Source organism: Falco rusticolus, chromosome 7 (assembly GCF_015220075.1).
Source record: "Falco rusticolus isolate bFalRus1 chromosome 7, bFalRus1.pri, whole genome shotgun sequence".
In the NCBI taxonomy this organism is placed as follows: domain Eukaryota; kingdom Metazoa; phylum Chordata; class Aves; order Falconiformes; family Falconidae; genus Falco; species Falco rusticolus.
Window position 1 is genome coordinate 62515394 of NC_051193.1, and position 22309 is coordinate 62537702.

General features: G+C 36.3%; 1 protein-coding gene across 1 annotated transcript in view; it reads right to left on the reverse strand.

Annotated features, from left to right (window-relative positions):
* The window catches only part of SLC25A21 (solute carrier family 25 member 21), a 255282-nt gene that overhangs the window by 92555 nt on the left and 140418 nt on the right, over nucleotides 1–22309 (reverse strand). Inside the window, exon 2 of the mRNA XM_037393514.1 lies at nucleotides 20445–20493. Coding sequence (XP_037249411.1) covers nucleotides 20445–20493 — 49 coding nt within the window. The remainder of the gene's footprint in view (nucleotides 1–20444; nucleotides 20494–22309) is intronic.

Consider the following 22309-nt stretch of genomic DNA (forward strand, 5'->3'; position numbering starts at 1 on the left):
AAAAATAAAAAATCATACCAGAAAAATGTATGTACCCCAAACTGCCACATGACATGCCTTTTCAGCATAGCTGATCTTAGCTTTTTAAGTGGTCTTTAATCCTGGAAAGTTTAAACTCTTTCAGTGTTTCCTCCGTAAAGTTAACCAACAACATTTCACAGAAATTAGGGAAGGAAGAAAATAATGATCCTCTTGTAGTACATTTATCTAGTAATTTATCACAGAAGAAAAACTTATTAACAACAACTGAAAGCATACTAAAGATATGTCTAGCAACAATGTCAGGGATAAAGATCAGAAATAGCAGACCTTAGTTTAAAACATATCACAAGGAATATATTGAGCAGTTGGAATTTATGAGCATTGATTATTTATTAAAATATTAACCTGTCTAAACCTATTGTGAAAAGTGACCGACAGCACGTTTAGCTGCACTTGCAGAAAGACTACAGGAGAAAGCAGTAAAATGAATAGCCCATATTCAAATTTCCCTAAAACTCTATGATTAACATATTTCAAAAATGCCAGTTGTTACATCCATTTTGTTCTTGACATTCCTTTGATTTTATATTCCTTAACTAAAATACATTGCACACTTTCTATGAGTACAATATTTTCTGCACCTCTACCAAAAGCACATGCTTTGTAGTGGGAAGGAAAACACAAAACACCCAGCTCTGCACATGGATGGTAAGAAGATACAACATTTAGAAAACTTTCATTACTGATAAGATACTTGTCTGTTTTTATGGTTCCTGAAATATCCAGAATCTCTATTAGTGCAGGAGCTGAACACTATATGCAAGCCTAACATGTACTCTGGTAAGGCAGATGGACTCCTTGCTGCTCTTAATCATGATGTTTTTCATCACAATCTAAGAAAAGGAAACCCGTTGTCATTAGGATAAACACTGATCATCACTAATGACCATGAGGTGTCCCAAGTTAAAACCCACACCGAGCTGCTGATCTGCGCACTATGAAAGCATGTCAGACATAGGCTTGAGAATCCACCACAAGAGGTGGTGATCCCTGCAAAAGTTCTTGATCCTCAGGTGGGACAGCAAAGATTTGAACAGAATAAGTATTGAAGGAGATTCTTCTCTTGACATTTGGTCATTGAACAGAGATCTGAGATGATGTGAAGAACAGGACTCAGTATTTGAAGGGAGTAGAGGTGATGCTGATATAAACGCACACTATAGGCAATGTCTGATATCAACAGGCCAGATTCAGCACCCCAAGCTGAGCAACAGTATCTTTTGAAAGAATAAGACTGATTCAGAATTTTTTTTTCTTACAGTTCAACTAAAATGAAATCCAGCAAAAAACCTCAATAATACTAATTTGGAATGACATTCTTGAGGGCAACAGCTCACTCTCTAGCACTTGGGTACATCACACGTGCCACACAGAGGGGAGATGCAGGAATACATCATGGACAGTGCTAAGACATAAAAATATTCTGTATCTTAAGTGTGCATGATTCGGCACCTGCAGCATAGATGTACATATGGCAATCATTTTAAGAATGGATCTATTTGACACAGAAATGTTTTGGGTATTTTTTTCCTTTTAATTCATGTGAGAAGCAAAAATGTGACCTTCCATCTTGTTATTTAGATTAAGGGGAGTGTAGTTGTTGGAGAAATGAGAGGCAGGATATTAGTGGCTACAGTACTCGCTATAGGATCTGGAAGTTCTCACTTTGTTACAACAGTCTATTATTGAACCCTGTGTGCAAGTGAACATGCTGGAGGAATGTCTTAATCAGAGTTTGTAATTTTTGTCTTGCCTAGAGCTGTTACAGAGGTTTGAATGAAGAATTACACCACAGAGACTCAGAGGTCGAGGCACCTGTGTAGGTTTTTGGAAGGTCAAGTCCAAGTCTGACTTCTGATTCAGGAAGGGATGAATTTGAACTGGTTCTCTCACTTGTTAGCTATGTGCTATGATGATGAGGTTATTGTCTATTCCAGATCAGAGTTTACTCTGTCAATTTGATCTGGAAATTAAAAATTTATTACATAGCTTCTTCATAGATATTAAAAATATCATTGATGTACACATTAATTTATATTAATTTCACACACACACACACACATATATATAAATAAATATATATTTCCCCAATGACTTTGAAGTTTTTCATCGACTCTCTGGATTAGCACCTGAAATCTCAAGGAACACATGACTGCTGCTGAGCCCATCATACTTTACTTCAGCGAGCATGAAAATGAGGACAAATAGATCAAACTATGGTGAGCTTCTGTTTAACTACATGACGGAAACCAGCACAGCTGGAGGCAATTCTTAGCAAATTGATCAGAATTCCTTTACTTTAACTACAGCTTAACTAATAAATAGACTTCCATAATTTTCTGCAATCAATCTAAATGTATTTGCAAAATTAGCAAAACATTTGATCTTGAAATGTTCACTAAATCTTAAGTATATAACTTTGAGGAACTTAACATAGTTTATCTTTCTGCCAAATTGGAAAAGAATAACTGTTTATAATAAAATCTTGTTAACTAAGTAAACTTTGTAGAAGTTGCATGTTCATAATTAATTTGCTATGTAACAAAACTAGTTGTTTTTTTTCGTTTCAAAATTAAATATTTTTTGTTTGCAGGCTTATTCTTGCCTTTTGTTTAAAGATATTTTTGTCTCAACTTCTGGAAATAGTAGTAATCCCACTGAAAATCTGAAAAGACTTTATGAATGTTGATGCTCTTGTTTTACCATTTTTTAAAGTAAGGACTTTTCATCCAACAATCTAGACATTTTTCTGGATGGATCTGTTTCTCTTAAGGGGCTTTTCAAATATTCTGTGAACAAGACAATCTTGAACTCCCTTTGAACATAACAGGCACTTGCAAAATTTAATGGAAATACACTTTTAAAAAATGTAATTGATCTGGCTTTCACCCTTTTCACGATTATTTTTGCAGTTACAGACTGGCAAAATCTGAAAGTAATAGAAATATCCTATATGCTAAAATAAATGAATACACAACTCTTTTTTTTCAAAAGCCCATGTTGCAATCCCTCCTAAGGGACAAAAGAATAACAAGAAAAAGATGGAGTTTGAACTCAAAGCAAACATAAAAGCTTTACTTACAAAAAATCAATTACACACCCCAATTTGTTTTTACCAGCAGCCAAAGTAAAACCTGGTTAGCATGTTGCAGGATCCAAACACCTTGGATCTACATGTTTCACCAAATTTTACATTAAGGCTATTTCTAAGAAACAAACTAACAATTAGAGACACCTGTTAAAAGTGCCTGTGCTCTGTTCACACTTCATGTAGTATCTTAAAGTGACAGCATATTAAAATGTCAATGCAATTCTTTTACATTACAGAAGTATTTATAACAACAGAAAATGCAATTAAATTCTCTGCTCCTAAGTACTTGGAGTTCATTTGCTTAGCATACAAGAAAATTACTAAAATACACTGGTGCAGAAGGAAAAACTATTACAAGTAAGATTATAATACTACAAAACTCAGAATTACAAAAGACACGGACAGAAAAAAATCAGTATCTAGATTTCCCAGCCCCCAATTCTATATACTTAGTAATCACGTAATTTCTTCTGTAAAGAGTCCAGCAATTTTAGATGTACAGGCCTACAGTGTAGAGTATTGCAGACAAAAGAAATATAACTACACTGAGATTATATATCCAAAACTTTGCCTTTGATTATGTGCCGAGACGCTATACAACTTGCACATCAATGAAAGAATCTTTGAATTTGACCCCTCCAGCAGTCAGAGTTTTCTGAGTGGAAACTAAGTCACATTATGGACCATACCTGAGAAACAGAACAAGATAATACACCTTCAAACAGCTTCTACAGATCCTTTTAATAGAGATCACTAATACAGTGATGGTACATTTACAGCAAAGTTAAACAATAACTCCGGCTTGATGAAGTGGATTGCTATGGGAAAATTTCTCTTTGAAAAACAGTTGGGAATTTAGAGGAAAATTTCAACAGATACAAAAGTCTACGTTTATCAAAAGTGAATTTCTAACAAAACCTGGCTCACAGATGCCATGTCATGAACTCAAGTCCATGCACATGGTCAGAGCAGAGCATCTGCAATCTCCGGCCCTATTTCAGTGTTTGGTAGTACATGAAGGGTGCTGTGCAGTCTTGTAACCATACCCTAGTGAAAGGTAAAATTAGAGTGTCCTTTAAAAATGCTTCACATTTTCTCATCTATTTAAAGTCATGGACATATATCACCCTGAATTTCTACAAAATCTCATGTTGTCATGCCAAATGATCCACCAACATTTGGGTGTATCTGATGTATTATTTTGGGCCACAGGACTTTGTGGGAAGGATTTAACAATATTTAATCAAGGGTATATTACTTTCACCCATCTGTCCTGACACATTGCCCCGGGTTACCACTTTGTAGCAGAAGGGACAAAATGAACTCTTCCCTCAGGTATTTTGGCTCACAGCCTTAGCTTTAATGGAAGTAATGCCGAATAAGTTTGATGGTGTGTAAGCTGTAGGACATGAAGAGCCACCACATTTTCACTTCTGGTACACCTCTGTTACTGGGGCAGTAACCTCTGCAGAAGGATGGAGGGGACTGCTTAGGGCTGTTCTTCAGGACACCCCTGGTAATCTTAGTGTGCTCCCAGAGGCCTTCTCTGGCAAAGGTGTGAGGCTGAGAGAATTTCAGTGCTTGCTTTGCTGCTGACTAAGGGAAATTGTTTCAGTTTTCTTCCTCTCTTTTTTTCTGTTCAATAGGGATTAAAACCTTTATGGTTTTCTTAGGACTGCTGCAGAGACTGCTGGCACAGTGTTCAGAATACATGAATTACAAGGAGCATTCAGCATCTGTATCACTTCTGCAGTTTCACACTAGCTCCCAAAGCAGTAGCTTTGTCATTTTGAAATCTGAAAAGTTTACTGAAAATTCTAATGACAGATCTCCAGAAGGCATTTTCTTCTAAAATATTTGTCTCTGCTTTCTGAAATGTGACTCATCAAAACCTTAGCTGACCAAATTTCTGTTTATTCTCAGTTTCATTATGCTTCCGATAAAAATCCTGGTCTATTTTTCAAATATGGAAGCTTTCAAACACCAGTATTTACAAGAAAGCTGTCTGTTTACAAGCTAACTTGTCTACAGATAGCAAAGTAACCTCTTTCCCAAGGCTTCTGGCTACTTATTCACATCAATTGAAATTTGGTACAAATTTGCACAAATTATGTCTTCCAAGAGCACCTGTGAATTGGCCTTGTGCCGTACCAGTTTTATGATTTGTCACCCAAGACTAAAGTTTACATTATCCTTAAGCAATGTGATTAAGTGGGAGGAAGGACTGTGGGCCAAGCTTTTCAAAGCTGTTTTGTGAAGTTCCACTGCACTCAGGCTAGCCAAGAATAGTGGAACTGTTGTAGCCCCAGCACACATGACACAACTCTGGGAGTTGTTCTAATTGATGCTGAATTCCTATTAGTCACAAGGGTCTGTCCTGGCAGCCACAAAAAGCTGAAGTATAAAAGACATTCTGACCATTGACTTCTTTCCAGAATTACCTATTCCCATATAAGAGTTTGTGAGGAACAGGTGAAGCGGACTCATTAATCCACCTCTATACCACCTACCACCTAAGGATTTCTGTTCCATTAAGAAAATTTTCCAGTGCCAAATCTCCCTCAAGGTCCCTTGAGCTGTCAGAACAGCATAAAAAGACAAGAGTAAGATTTTGCCCTTGCTCTTCAACAGCTCTAAATACTTCTGCTGCATACATTTCTACAAAGGCTGCAAAGTGAGTAAGTAGAAATGGCATCATTAATGTATCTAATTGATCTCAAAATATTGTCTGGCTAATCAGGGAAAAGTTTCTGTGTATAGTAACTTCTGCAGCAGATCCAGCTGAAGATATCTAGTACTATTAACCTTGTTCTACAGGTGTGATTTTCTCTGGGATTGTTACTTCTAATGGATGAGATGTTTTTCATGTTACTAAGAATGCATGTTAGCATGATATGCTACTCAACCATTCTGTTATTACTTTTCTGATGACTTGTCATGCAAATCATATAGTGGACTGAAAGAGGCTGGTTGAACCAGTGAATTAAGCCCCTGTTATCACAGGCAACTAAGTCACATATGCCTTTATAAGTCACTTAACCCAAGAAACTGACTGAGCTCTATTATAAAGATAATTAGGAGGCTTTTTGTCTGCACAGGACATACTAGAAGGGGGCTCCACAACCTCATTCAGGTACCTAAAACCTAATTCCTGGTCTTAAATATATTCAGGAGAATTTAGACTAAATTTTTGTCCTAATATTATGTATAAGAAGACAAAAGATCAGATGACCATCCATCTTAATATCTAGTCCTTGCCAAAGGTCAGTAGAGGATCATTAGGCCAGTGCATGGCAAGATGACAAGTATATACCCTCTGTATCTCCAGGTTCCATGATTCTGGAGTTCAAGCTTCTTGCTATGTCCTTGCTCTCTCATACGTGAGAGCATCTAACTATGGGAACAGGTTTTATATATTGCCCTATATTTATTTGTCTACCTACGTTTACCTCCTAGCTAGAGCAGAACATTTCATGTTCCATTTTTCTCATGCTGCTCAGCAGAACTGACTGAAAGACTCATACCACTGCCTGGACAGAGAGGTCTTCCATATTCCTCCTTCTCCAACTACACTTACTCTTTGCTGGAGAGTTGTGGTTTTGGTTTTTGGTTTGGTTTTTTTTTTTTTCCCTTTTCTTCTTGTTGTTTTTGAATTAGTTTTTGGCCAAGTTAGAGAGTTGAATCTGCTAAATGTGGGGCCAGCATGAGGGAGTGTGACCCTCCTTTGAATTATGAATTATTGTATTTGCTGAAGATGTAATACATAATTTCAACCCTAATTACATATTTTACAGAAAAGTCAGCAGCTTTTTGAAATGTGCAATCATTTGTCATGGTAATAACAGCAACCAGCTTTTACAATATTGTGCAATTCTATTAACAGGCAACTTCAGGAATCCGTTACTCATTCAAACTGGACAAAGTATTTAGAAGCAAGAATTAAGTATTGCAGAGCTAATAAATGAGTAGTCTGAAGAACAGGAATTAATTTACCCATGACTGAAATGGTTTGATGCCTCGGACTTAAGGTGTTCCATGATTAGTTTAACTGATATAAGATTTCACCCAAATGAAAACAGGGAGGTTTCACCCTCAATTCCTTCTCCCCTATCCCTAATACTTTTTCACTGTGTGGTCCTGCTCCTTCCTCTGTTATAGTTCTGATGCTCATTGAACCCTTAATGGGCTTATTCAATTCATAAATTCATTAGAACTGTACCATTTACTCTTCTAGGATGATATGTTGTATAGGCCCATGGGAAACTACAAGGTTGTACAGCTTGTGTAAGGACGAACGTTGCCAACATGAAGCAGACAAGCATCTTGTCCTTTTAGCAACAACGAACTGCAGTTCAGAATTTCTTGTCTCATGAAACTGAAAACTAAATTTCAGTATATTCCTAAATTTCCTGAGACATATGCCATATACTGTTACAATGCATTACCTGTATAACAATAGAATTGTAAGCTGTTTCACTTTTTAGATATGTCAAATTGTTCAGATAATAAAACAATTTGGCAAGAAAAAGAAAGAGAATGAAAAGGAAAAGGATGCATTGCTATTCATTTAAAAATTTACCTTTCAATAGCTACATTAGGCAAGTCTTTTACCAACCTAACATTCTTGCATAATTTTTATTCCCTTTGTGGTGGAATTCACCTTACATGTTCAGAGGAACGTTTTTGTCCACATTAACTGGACTTCATATTCTAAGAGAAGACATAACACTATGAAGCATGTGCTATGAAAGGAGGTAGGAACAATGGCAATCATACAAATAAAAGTTCATACTTAGAGACACAGTAAATAAACACATATACATCTTTGATTAGGATGCAGTTTTGCTACAACAGAGCTGACCGACAGTATGCAGCCACTAGAAAACAAATACTTTTTAATACCTGAATTTTCTGATATATCATCAACTTGAATCAGTTTTCCCTGCAGTTTTGCAATTGCTAGATCTGACATAAGAGAAACGGTGGGACCGTACTACACACACTAGAGAAGCGAGCTAGATGGCAAGGAACCAGAAGCTGGACTAACTCTTTTAGTGTCAGACCACCTTTTCATCAGATTAAATGTAACATCATACTCCACTTGAATGACAGTGTATACACACATGCCTTTTATGCATACTTTTAGCATACAGTCTAATGATTGCCACTGATGGCCTGCCTGGGTTGTCCCCTTCTTTGTCCTGGTATTGCCTGTTACACAATTGTGTGAGGAACCAATTCAGGAAACCAAGCTGGTCAAAAAGAAACCCAAGGAAAATGATTAATTGATCAGTTTTCCACTGTGCCAGCTCCCTGAACCGCCACCGTACGGCAGCATGTCATGGGAACAGATGCAATTCCAAAAGAATAGAGTTTAAAATGTTGCAGAACCACATTTTCAAATGAGATATGTCTTCATTCACTTGTTTCTAAGATACAAAAAAAAGTCAAAAAAGTTTTTTTCATTTTTACTTTTCCTTTCCTAATTTGTATTCCAATTTAGCAATCTCAGAACTATTTAATTTCATCCTTCCAGTTAGTAGCTGACTCATTCAGAGAAAAGTATCATGAGACAGCAGAATAATCTTAAGACCTGCTGCTGTCTACAGGCACTTTTCCCAACCCAATTCCCATTTGTCTTGTCCTCCTTCTGCCCTTGTACTGTCTCTGACACTTTGATTCTTGTGTTAAGTTGATTCAGCTCACTAACGTGCTAGAGAAAGAAGTATCCAATGTACCTCTTGGGAGAAACCATCTTGATCTAAGTCACTACATCTGGGCAGATGCTAGACGGATAATGTCACGTATAGGATGCAAAAGTATACGCCCCTTCTCTCTGTTACAGACCCTGAACATATGTACATATGAGCGCTCGCAGCACTTTCTAGCCAATCCACTGCAGACACATATATGGCAGCCAGTACTCAGGTATTGTTTTGCTCCTTCTCCAGATTTAGGGAAATGGATAAAACAGAATAAGGAATGGCAATACTTGTGTAGTTACGAGAAATTAGTACAGCTATGGGTCAATCATCCATTGCCAGGATAAGGGAAAACTAGGAAGGTCACAGCACCTCTGAGGCACAATCCCTTCTGTGTGCTGCTCTTCAGCCAGTGCTGCCGAGCTCTGCCCCGGCTCAACTCGGGTTGTAAAAGCACAATCTAACCCGCTGCCTTCTCACCAGGGAGTCATCAGCTTACTACAACATTGCAGCAGCTAAAAACTTGCAAATATTTCCTTAGGTTTTTGGTGGGTTTTTTACTCTCTTGAGAAATAAATTCAAAAGACAGCTCTATGGTGCCAAGATTATTTTGGAGATGGTATTTTACTTGCATCCTACTCAACGTGAAGACTCTTGTTTCTCAAAACCCCCTCTAGACCTAGAATACACAGTGATGCATCTGCTTGTAAAAACATACAAAAAGCATAGTTCATAAAGATATTATCTCTCTTTTTGTTTATTTATAGATTTACTTGGCACTTACTGGCGTAATGGAGTTATTTTAGGGACATACTTAAATACAGTATTAATGGCCAACTTCTCTGAGAGAACTATTGGCATTGCTACAGTTACATTGTGCTTCCAACATATACAACTTTATTCTCTTGTATCCATAGCTTCTAAAAGCCAGCTCAAATACGAGTAAGTAAAAAAGAAATGTAAATAGGTAGAAAATTTATTTTCTGTTTATTGTAAATGAAGATGTTAAATAGTGATTTTCCATACTTTAAACTACGTCCCACTCATTTTACTACATGACTAGATAATAATAAAAGTAATCAAAGGTCCTGCCCCCCCCCCCCCTTTTTTTTTTTTAACAAAGTGGTTCCTTGCTTGTTTTATTTTAGACATGTTCTGTCCATGGTTAGAAATCAGGCATGACAGTGGTCTAATGCAAAATTTTTGTCCATGGAGAAACTAGGCATGACCACGGTCTACCCCTGAATGTGATCTTAATGTTTTATACCACTGACAAATCATTAACATCTGTTAATAACTCACCCAGCTGCTTTGTTAGATTGTTTTAAGAAAATCTTATGTACACCATAGATGTCTCCAACTCGTAGCCTATGTAACCTTTCCCAGCTGCTTAATCCTTATTTAAAATACTACTTTAAAATGCATACATTTTTAAAACTATCCCCTTTCTTTGTCTCCAGACTACTTTTGTAACTGTGCTAACATCTGTTCATTTCCACTCCCCAATTCCCATCTTAAATACTTATCTTCAGCATGTATTTTTTTTGTAAATAGAATCCCATGTACTTTCTCACCTCCTAGCCCTCTGCTTTCTGTTTTCTGTTCTTGCTCTCATTCCACTCTATCCCTCATGGTTTCACTTGACTCATTACATTTTAAATACAGGGTTGATACAGAAAAAAGAATATTTAAAGATCTTCTCTGATTATCTCACACTAATTTAGGCTTTGGAAAAGAAAAATGGGGGCATGCATCTACTGTGTTTAAAGGGAATAAAAAAAAGGTGGAACAATATACAGTAAAGGGAGTGTAGGTAGCTCTTAGGGATGAAACTGCATAATGGAAATATTGGAACATTAGAAAATACTTCCTGGCTGTGAGAAGCAGTAGGCTATGCAGCAGCTTCCCAAGGGAATTAGAGGCAGCTTGTCACCTGGCACACTTTAAAATAGGCTGGACAAAAGCTGTGGTTTGGGGCCAAGCAGCTAACAGAAGCAAGGAGTGGAGAGGCAGGATGAGGTGAGGCAAGGCTGCTGAACTCAGCACCAGGCTGGGGATTTCTGAGTGCTGGTAGAGCAGGGGCAGGAGGCAGGACATGATGGACACAGGCTGTAACACCTCATTTGGGAACTGGCTGTGATTTTAGAGTGCTGTTTCTACTGAAGTAGACTAAACTGCCTCCAGTAGAGCCCCGGATAAAATGTAAGCATTTCTGGTACCATTCCTCATTGCCATGAATGAGCAAATGAGTAGGTGAACAGATGTCTCATTCAAAATAAATAAATCAGATTGATAAATGATGTCCAGGATAGTCCACATTACATTGAGCACTAAGACTCAACATTGTTTCTTTCTTACTATTAGAGTATAAGGGGTACTGAGGCAATTTACATAACTCAAAAAAGATACATAAGTTACAGTAATTCTTTTTTTTTTTTTTTTTTTTTTTTTTGTGGACAGCAATACAATGGCATATCCTGAGGCTGTGGGAATCTAAATAAAATAATTAAACACAACTATTGTGTTTAACACAAACCATAACACACACTATAATACTACAAGGTACTTTCTGTACAAATATGGCTATATTTTTCCAAATCTGTCAGCTGACCCACATATCCAAACTGTTTCAAACTGAATTTCATTTTTACCATGAAGATTTGGTCATGGTTTCTGACTCATGTAAACATCCTGATTATCTGTAGAAATCTTGAGATACTAAAAGGGAATCCAAGTGTTTCTACACTCTCTCTCATTTCTTTGGTAGGGTCTAACTAGCGAAGCTGCCAGCAGTGCAGTGAGCATATTTTAGAGGGCATTTAGTCCTGGGCTCTCTCCTTTTTCTTCCTTTCCCTGTCAGACAGTGCCATGAAAAGGGAACTGTTCTGTCATATCTCTAACCCATTCAAGGTTCTCCTCCATAATTACAGTTTTGGAGCTTTTTGGTCCCATTTGCCTATTCTGTCTAGAAGAGGGTTATTTGTAGCCTCATTATGAAAGGAAATATTTTCATAAAATTAAGATAAAAATAAAACGAAGGAAAAAGAATCAGAGCTTGCTTGGATTTAAACTGCGAGTGCACAACGGGCAGCTCATGAAATCACAAAATGCAGTCCATGCCATCCTCTTGCAGCTGCATCATGCGGACACAGCTAATCAACTGCAGGTTTTTCCAGTGCTAGAGAATTTAAACATGAAGAAACTTCACTTTCTCTACCAAGGAAGATGCTGTACCAAAACAACCAAATATGTGTGTGTACATTTATTTTTAAAACATGTAAATATATAGATGCCAATTATAGAAGGGAAACCCCTCAGGGTCTTGTCAAATTATAAGTTCTGCCCGTGTAGTTGCCAGGAAATGTTTACATGAACTTTGTAAGTACTGGAAACCTAAACACAAAAAGAATATTGTGATATGGCATTAGAATGAAAGCAAAATGTAATGTAAAGGGACCTAAAATGAACTATTCTAGCTCATTGTCCAAATTGGAGGAAAAGCAAAATAAGAAGCATAAAATTGTTAAGAAAACAAATGCATATTTACGCTTTGCAAATGTCCATAGTTGGAAGGATTGTCACTGGTAGGACTGATAATATTCAATATGTCTTGTAGCATGATTTCCATTTATTCCCCAGATCAGCTGCACAAGGAATCATCTGTAAGGGTTCTACTAGACAGAGCTGTGCTTTGGGGTATGTAAAAGGACATACGGAAAGATGTACCAAAACAAAAATCTCAGACAACATTACATACTACATTTTTGGAGGACTAAGGCTACTCCAAGTCAGCTTTGATCCAGCTTCCTTTCAGAAACCTAAACCACACCTTCTGCAGTTACTGGACTGAGAAGAAAATATGCAAGAAAACCATCACACATTCATCAGCCTTGGTTCTTGCTCAGGCATTCTTTCCTTTTTTCTCTCTGTGGGAGACTGTCCTGCTTCCTCTTCTCCTGAAAAGCTCATCACCTCATCTACTACTGCCTCTCTCCTCAGTTCTCCCATGATGGTCTCAACACTTGCTTCCTTTACATAGAGCCATTTCTCTTCCTTCTAGCGTAAGGGACTGGACAGCTGCATCCCTGTAGTATGTACATAGCTAATTAGGCATCTGGAGTTTTCATTTATTTCATTTTATTCACCTAACAACCTCAGAAACAAGTAAAGGATCCTTTAAAATGGAAACAGAGATTATATTGTTCCATCCTGAGCACGTTGAAGGCCGACATGGCTTATTTGGTGGACGTTAGAAACTCCAGGTTGTTACAGCTCACAGGTGACTCAAGAAACTGAGGGTACTTTTGGTATGGCCAGTGAGACAGCACAGATAATATGTAACCCAAAGCGTGGTATCATCATACCATGCTGTCAGATGGAAATTATTATTTTATGGTTTTCCAGCTGTTTAGAAAAGCACCTAGTATTAATTAAAAAACCAAAGTAAATGATAGAATGCTTAATGAAAATTAAGGAAAAGCTTGAGAAAACAGACCTCTGGTAGTCTGATTTGATGGTGCACAAATTCAGTGTCTATCAAAGAAGGGATAAGATTATTCGAAATCAAGAAACAATGCATATTATAGTTTTTACAAAAATCTACATTGATTTGAAATGAGGATATCATCAAGCAATTCTCTCATTTGATCACAAATAACACAGTATCACATGAGGAGATGATGAAGCTGCATTTATACAGTTCCTTTTATCCCAAAGGATCTTGACACTCTTTATGAAATATACATATGGCATGCCCATGAATAAGAAAAAAGCACATAGGAACAGAAATTCCTTTGACCAGCACTGCAAATCAGAGCATCTGTTTAACAGTGCACATCAATATTGTTTTTTAATTCAGGGAAGGATTTAAATTGGAATAGTACATCTAGCAGGAATTATTAGCCTGTGTGCCCTTATTAATTCCTAACAGATTGTATGTAGAAGGAAAACACAGGGCAAATTACAGAGTCCTGGATCACATCCACATCCAAATTATTGTAAACTTGAGATAAGTTCATATTATACAAAATTTGGATCTGTAACGGAATATTCAAAGTATTTCAATGCTGAAATTCAAATGCCAAAACCAGAGTGTAAGCTACAATATGCACACAAACCCTAAGACCAATTGTGCCAAAGGCCACTGATAAATCAAGTAAAACTAATCCCAGAGAAAAGCCTTGACATTTGGTTGAAATAAGGACATTAAGTTGAGTTGGTATGGGATTATTTTTACTAGTTTTTTTTTTTCCCTCAAAATGAAAAAACATTTGTCAGGAAGTGATCAGTTTCAATACATTTTTATACACTTTTTCTAGATGACAATGGATGTTGTTCTTTACATTTTCAAACCAAAACTTCTGTTTCCCTAGTTCAAAATCATGTGTAAGTAGTTGAAAACAAAGATAAAAATAAATGGAAGTGAAAACTTCCAAAATTCAGAATTAATTAAATGAAGAGTTTCATGGCCAAAACTCACTGTTTTTCTAACAGTCTTCTGAGAGTTCAACTGTTCATTCCAGTACAGAATTGTTTGCTATCCTGATAATTTTCCCAGGACAGGAAGACTATTTTCTGCTTAAAACTGTTCTGAATCTAACTAGAGCAATTTGCATCAAGTAATGTGAGCTTAACACAGCCTGATGCGAACTAAGTGAGCTATGGTCATTTGGAAATGGCACCATTGTATAAGGACAATGAACTCTTCCTTAAACCAACATTTTTCAGAAACAGATTCCACTACTGCTCACTCAAACAAAAAAGACCAGAAATCAAAGAGGAATTAATGATATAAAGGAAGTAGCTCTTGCAAAACAACAGATGGAATGAGATCGGAAACACATGTAGTAAGCTGAACTTTTTTAATAAGACCAAAATGACAGAATTGGAACAAAGGAACAAAATGGATAAACACGCATACAAATCAGCAGAACAACTGCTGACTAGAAATGGGTCTGTAACGCAGAGTCCAAATTTGGACTTAGATCCCAAATTATTTTCTAAATTCAGGGCTTTAGATGCATGATGTTGGTCTAGATTTTTGCAGAAAGAGTGGCAAACCATAAAATCTCTATGATGACTAGAAAACTTTCTCCAAAGTTTCTAGGGTGGATTATTTGCCTCATTTTTTTAATGCTGATATTATGGATCACACATAAGATGTAAAGTCAGTTTACATGAAGATTCTAATCCAATGCTGAACAGTGTAAAGTGTTAAAGTAGAAGGAACATGGACTGCACCTTCCCCAGATTCTGCCAAAGGTGAGAAACAGCTTTAAGAAACACCATGGAAGTCAAATAGGTTGATCAGGAAAACAAGCTATACTTGTTAACTTATCCCTCTCATAAATTGACGTAAATGCTTTTGAAAGAATGCCTCCTGGGTCCCTCTTAGGCATTGCTTTCCAAATCGCACACCCATCCCAATGTGAGGCTTATTATGAAGACACAATTATGTCTGAAAGTAGAAAAGATTGTTTAAATAAAGAGCAAAAAAATTTAAAATCAGATGGAACTATCATTATTTGAATTAACCAAAGAAGTACTAAAACACTGCCTGTTGGATATAAGTTTAACTTGTTAGGAAACTTTTAACTTAATTAAACATTGTTTAATTTATTAATAAACTGGACTTTCTCCAAGTCCTTTAAGTGGTAGTCGGTCTACAATAACATTTAGAACTCTTTGAATGCATTGAATACAAGTGAAAATCCTCAAGTAGTATGGACTAATCTATCTTCACTGAAGTCTGGAGCACAATTTTGTATTAGTCTGACGTGAAAGAAACCATCTTTTTTTCAAATATTTGTCTCAAAATGTATAGTGATGTCAAACTACTGCCAAAATGAAAGAGGTAAGTAAATGATTCATCGTATCCGCATAATATTTTTCTTGTTCACAGGACTTTCAGGCACAAATATTTTCAGATGTGTTGTGTATTTGAAAGTTTCTGGTGATGTCTTGTTGTTTTTTCCTCTATTATTTGAAAGCACTTAATCGTACACTTCTTTGTCTGTGTCTTCTATTAACTTCTGTCATGTAGATAACTGTTAAAGAAGTTTCAAAGTATGGTTTCCATTTCCTAACTACACAATACCAAGTCACATCCAAAATGACTATTTCTGCTTTGATATGCTTCACAGTTCATATGAATACTTGCACAGGCAACTTTGAAATTTGTTAAGAACAGTGGAGTCATTAAAATTCAGCTGTATAAAAATTGATGGTAATCAATGAAAAAGAGAAAGCACATGTAAAGGTAATCAGCTTATAAACCTGAGGAAATATCAGCCAAAATTTTATTTTGAATCATAGTTCTAATTTTGCAATATCACTTTTGATTGGAGACATTTTTTTAGGTGTTAAAATGTAATAGCAAGGAAAAATATATGTTAGCACATGTAGTTTGGAAGTTAACAAGCTCCTGAAAATGTCAGTTTAATGTCAGCAATGCAGTAGTAGGGAAATAAGAAAAAAAAAAAAAAAAGAAAAGAAGTTGTTTTTTTCTGAAAATTCAAGCTGTTCAAGGCTATAAGACTACATGAGAGCGTAAACTGGAGCCATCAGACGGACCACAGTAACATCCTCTGGTTATCAGTCAGGCTTGCTTGCCTGATGCCTCAAACAACATTAGCTTTCTCTTGATTTCAGACAACTCCCTGTAATTCTCTTCCTTTCACTCTCCAACTACACCTCTAAGCCGTTGCACAAGTATTAATTTTCCAACAATAAAATGTTATTAAGTTCTGAATTTTTTAAGTTTGCTTAAGTCAAAACATATGACACTAGGACACAAAGGACAAACTCTAGCTGGAAAAGCACTTTACTACTTTTTAATTTTAAAGTAATATATACGACAATGTCTTGTCCTATGTATCATAATTTAGCATACCCTTTTGTCATCCTTTGGTAAGTCTGATGTGTGAAAATTACATTAGAGCCTGCATTACATTTAAAATCCAAAATAAGCAAAAATAATTCTTTATCCAGAGCAGGACAATTTTCTCCTCACTTTCCAGCGAAGAAAGATCATCTAGGTATTTTAATTAAAAAGTAGACCCATGCCTTAACTGTATCTGTACCAGAAAGCTCTTAATTGCTACGTCTCTCCCTGCTCATATATAGGCACACACATAAATCCTTACTGAATTCTGTGAAAACTGAATTCAGGACGACAAGAACAGAGATTCAGTGCTTTATTTAGTCTATAGATGGCTAAATCCATCATAAGGGTAACCGATAACTAAAACATCTACCAGAGTCTCTGTTATACTGAGACATTAAAAGTTTCACACAGTTTTTTAATAGTGTCTCAGCAGAAACTACACCAATATATCTTGTAATTGAGAAAAAAGCTTTATTTCAAAGAATAAGTGGGTTTCATAGAGCTAAAACAATGGATCATATTTGCCTCCATCTAGTTAGGTCGCTTATATAAATGCCTTAAAGCAATGAGCTTTGGTGTTCACGTAGATAACAAAATAAAATGATTTTCAAATGCCCATTTAGCAAAACCCAGTCCATTAAGCATTTGGCTTGTCTATTGATTATAAACATGTATTTATATGCATATCTTATTCCTCCCTTGATGTGAGGAGATAAACAAGTCTAGCATTGTTATTATAGAATAATAGAAAATTACTAAACACAGAAAAGTTATTGCAAAATATTGTCACAAAAGAGCCAAGCCATCTTCCAGGGTTTCAAAACAATCTCTGACAGGGACTTTATTTTCTCCAATTTTTTATTAAAAACATACACACAAAAAAAAATATCAATGAAGAAATGATGCTAAGCCACCAGTCCACTAGATGTGAGCCTTTGGCATCTTCCCCAAACTCCTTCAGAATGCTAACTTAGATCAGTAAGATTCCACTAATATGAAAAGGCCATGGATGGGATTCTGTCCACCAAAAAAAAACTTTATAAAAAAAAAAGCAGGAAACTCAAAACACCATAAAAATTAAGCAACAAATGGTGCTCTTAGACATCCTTTCACCTAACCTTAAGGAAAAAAAAAACCCTGAAGAAATCATCAAAACTGTAATAGCTGGAAGTGATTAGGAAATGACAGCTTATCAATACCATGTTGAAAAAGAGTAAGTGCACTGCAAGAAAGGAATGAAGTAAAGGAAAATGTATTAGAAAACATTCTAAAACTAAAGTTCAGAATTAAAAACAATGTTTCATTTGAACTTCTCCAAGGCTGTTAAAGAATTAATCTGCTATAGTAAATTTGGTCCATTACAAAATGAAAGGAAGTGGCATGATGTTAGGAACAGGGAATGGAATGACAGATGAGATCAAAGGATATTCTATTCTTGGTTTTGTCACTGGCTTTCAAAATGTATATATTTTGAAGTGCTAACATCTGCTAAGACCAGCAGAAAAGTACTGCAAAATCTGTGTAATATCTCTGAATACATCTGCATCAACAAAACATACAAACCTATCACTCGGGTGCTGCCTACTTCTGCAAAGCTGCAGCTAACTCGGTGGAAGAGTTAAGTAAACTTCACTTGAAGTTTCTTCAAATGAAGAAATTTGCTTAATGGCTTTTTTACTTGATTCAGCCCCTTGGTTTCACCATGATCCATAATGCGATTTTCCTGCACACCTTCTGTTCTCTTATTTTTTCCTGCTTTCTTTAATTCCACTGTTTATGGACGCAGATTTCACATTTAAAGAGTTCCTAATTTTTATTATACTTTTAAAAAAATTGATAAAGCTTCAGAAACATCCCTGTACACACTCTAATGCTTTCTGTTTCTGGATCTTGGATCTGATTAACATTTTCAGTACTAAAAGTATACAAAACCAGTAAAATCTGGAATAGAAATGGTGAAATCTATCCTTGTAGTCCACTGTATGTGTGGTTTCTGTCAGAAAGCTGGAAGTACATCTGTTGATTGCCAGTTTATCAGAACAGATGTGCAATTAATGCTTTTTATGATATATGATATGTGGCATGTCCTAAATCATGAATGACTCTGAGGATATGTATTAAGTTCTTTCAACCAAGACTGGAAGCATAAGGATGTGCAGGATGACAACCTCAAAGGCACCAAAGACATGAGAAGTAAATCACTGATGCTGCATTTATACTACAGAAGAACATGTCTCCTGGTTTAGTACAAAGAGGAAAACAGGAAGAGGTAAAACCAAAAGCTTGAGAGCTATAAGTGAATTATAGCACAACCTGCCAAAATTAAGTCACTAAAGCACATCTCATCAGGACCACGTGACAGCAGAGCAAGACACTTTTTTTTTTCTTTTAAAATTGGTCTTGTGTTTGTTTTGCTTGTACCCTGTTGTTTCTGAGTCTTTAATGTCAATCTTTTTACGCAAATCTTGTTTTAACAGGAAGGTCTCAGTGGTACTTGGAGGGGCAGAGAGGACCCTTGACACTACCAGGTGTATTGTCTCTATATGAATCAACATATTCCATACTATGAAGGCATACAGAAGAATCGCCTGAGCCAACTCCAAGCCCTGAGGAGTACCTACAGCACCTCAGCAGCAGTTAACGTGGATGGAGCCTGCATTAGCATCCTCTGGTGTTGGACATGGACCACAAAGAGATGGCCTCCTTCTGCAAAATGCAAGCTTGCAAGCTGCAGAAAAGTGTATCTCAAAGTCTTAGGCAAAACCTAGAATGTGATTTAAACAGAAGCTGCAAATAAATCCACAATGAGCTCACATATTGGCTAACTGGAACTAGAATCTCAAGTCATCATTGACTCCTTCAAGCATATTTCTGAGATCCACAGCTGTCCTCATAACTTGTTTTGGGTTGATTCATCTCCTAGTGAAGCTTTTCTGTCTACGTGACTGAAACCTAGATAGAGCTCTAGGAGCAGTATATGGTAATTATTGGCATTGCCCATAACACATGGCGGGAAAAGTTTTCTCCTCCTTATTTCACACTTCTGCATTCTGGTTTGCTTTTCATGTGTGGTAACACTCACTTATGAATTGATATGAAAACTAATAAGCATAGAACAGCAAAAAGACATCCAAGAAACTAGAAACACAATTCTTTTTCCATGGCAATAATCAACACTTAAAAAACTGTCATTTGACCAAATTTTCCAGGTCACTTAACCATTTATGCTCACATAAGCACAAACATTCAGAAAGAAAATAGGGACAGATAAAAAGATCAAAACAAACAAACAAAAAAGCATGAAGTTACTTAGCTTAGAGACAGAATATGGAACACTTTATTATTTTTATTAGGTCTCAAAAATCTGTGAAAATTATTTTGGAGGCAATATGGTATTTCCCAATTACACATAAAAGCATTGCTGCAGATGATACATATAGTAAGTGAATGTAACTATAGCCCTCTTCATGTTATAGGGTTTTGTTACAACATTAAAAAAACATGTCATAAAACAGATTTAACACCTTTAGATGACCTCTAATTAGAAACGTGTCATGCTATTCAAATTCCATCTGTCAAATGCTGTAGATACAGGTAAGTAAATATAAATGTCATTAAAGGCACAAGTTATCTTACTTAGAGAAGTTTTAGCATTTAATTTTCTGACAGCTCCTAATTTGGATATCTTCCAGTGTCAACAAAACCTGTTCAAGCAGAATCTTACCTTGTTTTCACTACATCAAGGGGATGCATCAGGCAAATTTCTACAAGACCTATAAAATAATAAAAAAAGGCCTAATAAACATTTGTACAAATAGTAGTTTAATTTTCATTGATTCTGACAGTTTCTGAAGTTTGAAAAGTAAAGTAAAAATCTAAACATATCATTGATGATAGAGTATATATATACCTCGTATGCTAAACACACTCTTCTATGGTATATTGGGATTTTAGACGGTAAATGGTGCTAGTTGTTCATTATAGAGGGGCAAATGAAGACTTAAGCTACATGATCAACTTACCCATATTTTTTCCTCAGTTTTCTGACTTAATAACAGCAGGAACATTTGACTGGCATCATAAATGAACACATTAAGTCTTGCTGAAACTAGTGAAGGAAGGGAGTTCAGGTTGGCACTGGCTTCTTTGTCTTGTAAGACTAATCCCCAAGGACACTGCATGACAGCTGGGGGCTCAGCCAGCCTTGATGCTAAGATGACAGCTGGTTCCTAAGCTGGCTCCTGAGCTGCAGCCTTACTAGGGGGTCATCCTGTCCCGCTCTGTGCTGATGCACAGCCAGGGGTCTTCCCCCTCCTGCTCCACCACCCATCATGAGCACTTCAATTCACATGCTGGGGACTTTCCATGTCCAAGAATGGAGGGTGTGAAGAGCAAGAGGGGAATGCCAAGAAAAAAAAGAGACCTGGAAAATCCCGAATGCACCTGCCACCACCAGCTTCAAAGATGGTTCTGTTACTTTATTACACCTGACACCTCATGAAAAGTCCAGAAGTTTACCACCCACGTTTTGACCATGCTCCCCAGCATACATTGCCCAGGAGAATTTTCAGATCTTCTCTATATTTGCTTACATTTTCTAGGCTTGTCTAATCCTCTGTCCATTTCGTATACCACCCTCATTCCAAACAGCAAACATATAATAAAAAGATGTATTATGAGGACCATAGTAAAAGTGGATTTTTGAGATCTGTCAATGTGCAGAGATAAATAAACAGCTATACAAATCTTAAAAGAGTTTGAATGCCAAGAAAACACGTATCCATATGTCCACGATACTAGATTATCATGCTTTTGAAGTATCTGTGCCCTGCTTTATTAAAACTCTTAAGCATCCACAGTTCTTTTTTTTAGAGTAATAAATTTAATGCTACAACAGACAAAACAGTTTGTGAAGACTATACTTACTACAATGTTTGAATGCATCTATTTAATTTATTATTATAGTAAAAAATATTTAGAAACCTTTTGTAATACAGGATGCATCTTTTAGTCATTCACAGCTAAACTTCCATAAATTTTGATTCAGGAAAGCATTCTTATCAAGTTAACAACACTTGCAAATTCCTTCCTTTATGCATACAATACAGTCCCACTAAAATTAAGCACATGCTTATGTCCTGCTAGATACTCTCTTTGTTCAGATTATCACTGTCTTAAGGTCCAGATCCTGTCCTCTTATTTTAATGTCACAGAATACGGCTGGGCTCAGGTGTCACTAAAGCTAACAGTCTCTAATATGTAAGACAATTTACTACATGCTAGGCTACTCAACTACTTTTTCTTTTTAAGCAAAACAAAGCAACAACCTGAACATAAATTGAAAATCTCATTTTGAACTGTTCAACACAAACTATTGAAGTAATGGAATTTGCATTTTGACCCTATTCTTTGGCAGATTGGATGGAGAAAGACTTTTGGTGGACTTTGTGAAAGAACCAAGCTCTGCTGGGTAGCTCGTACACTGCAGCTTCAGAAACAAGTTCTCTTTTTTGTTACTGAACATAAATCTAAGGAAGGCTTAAAGTTTCAAATTTCAATTATTTTAGAACTAATAAGTTTAGTGTTTCA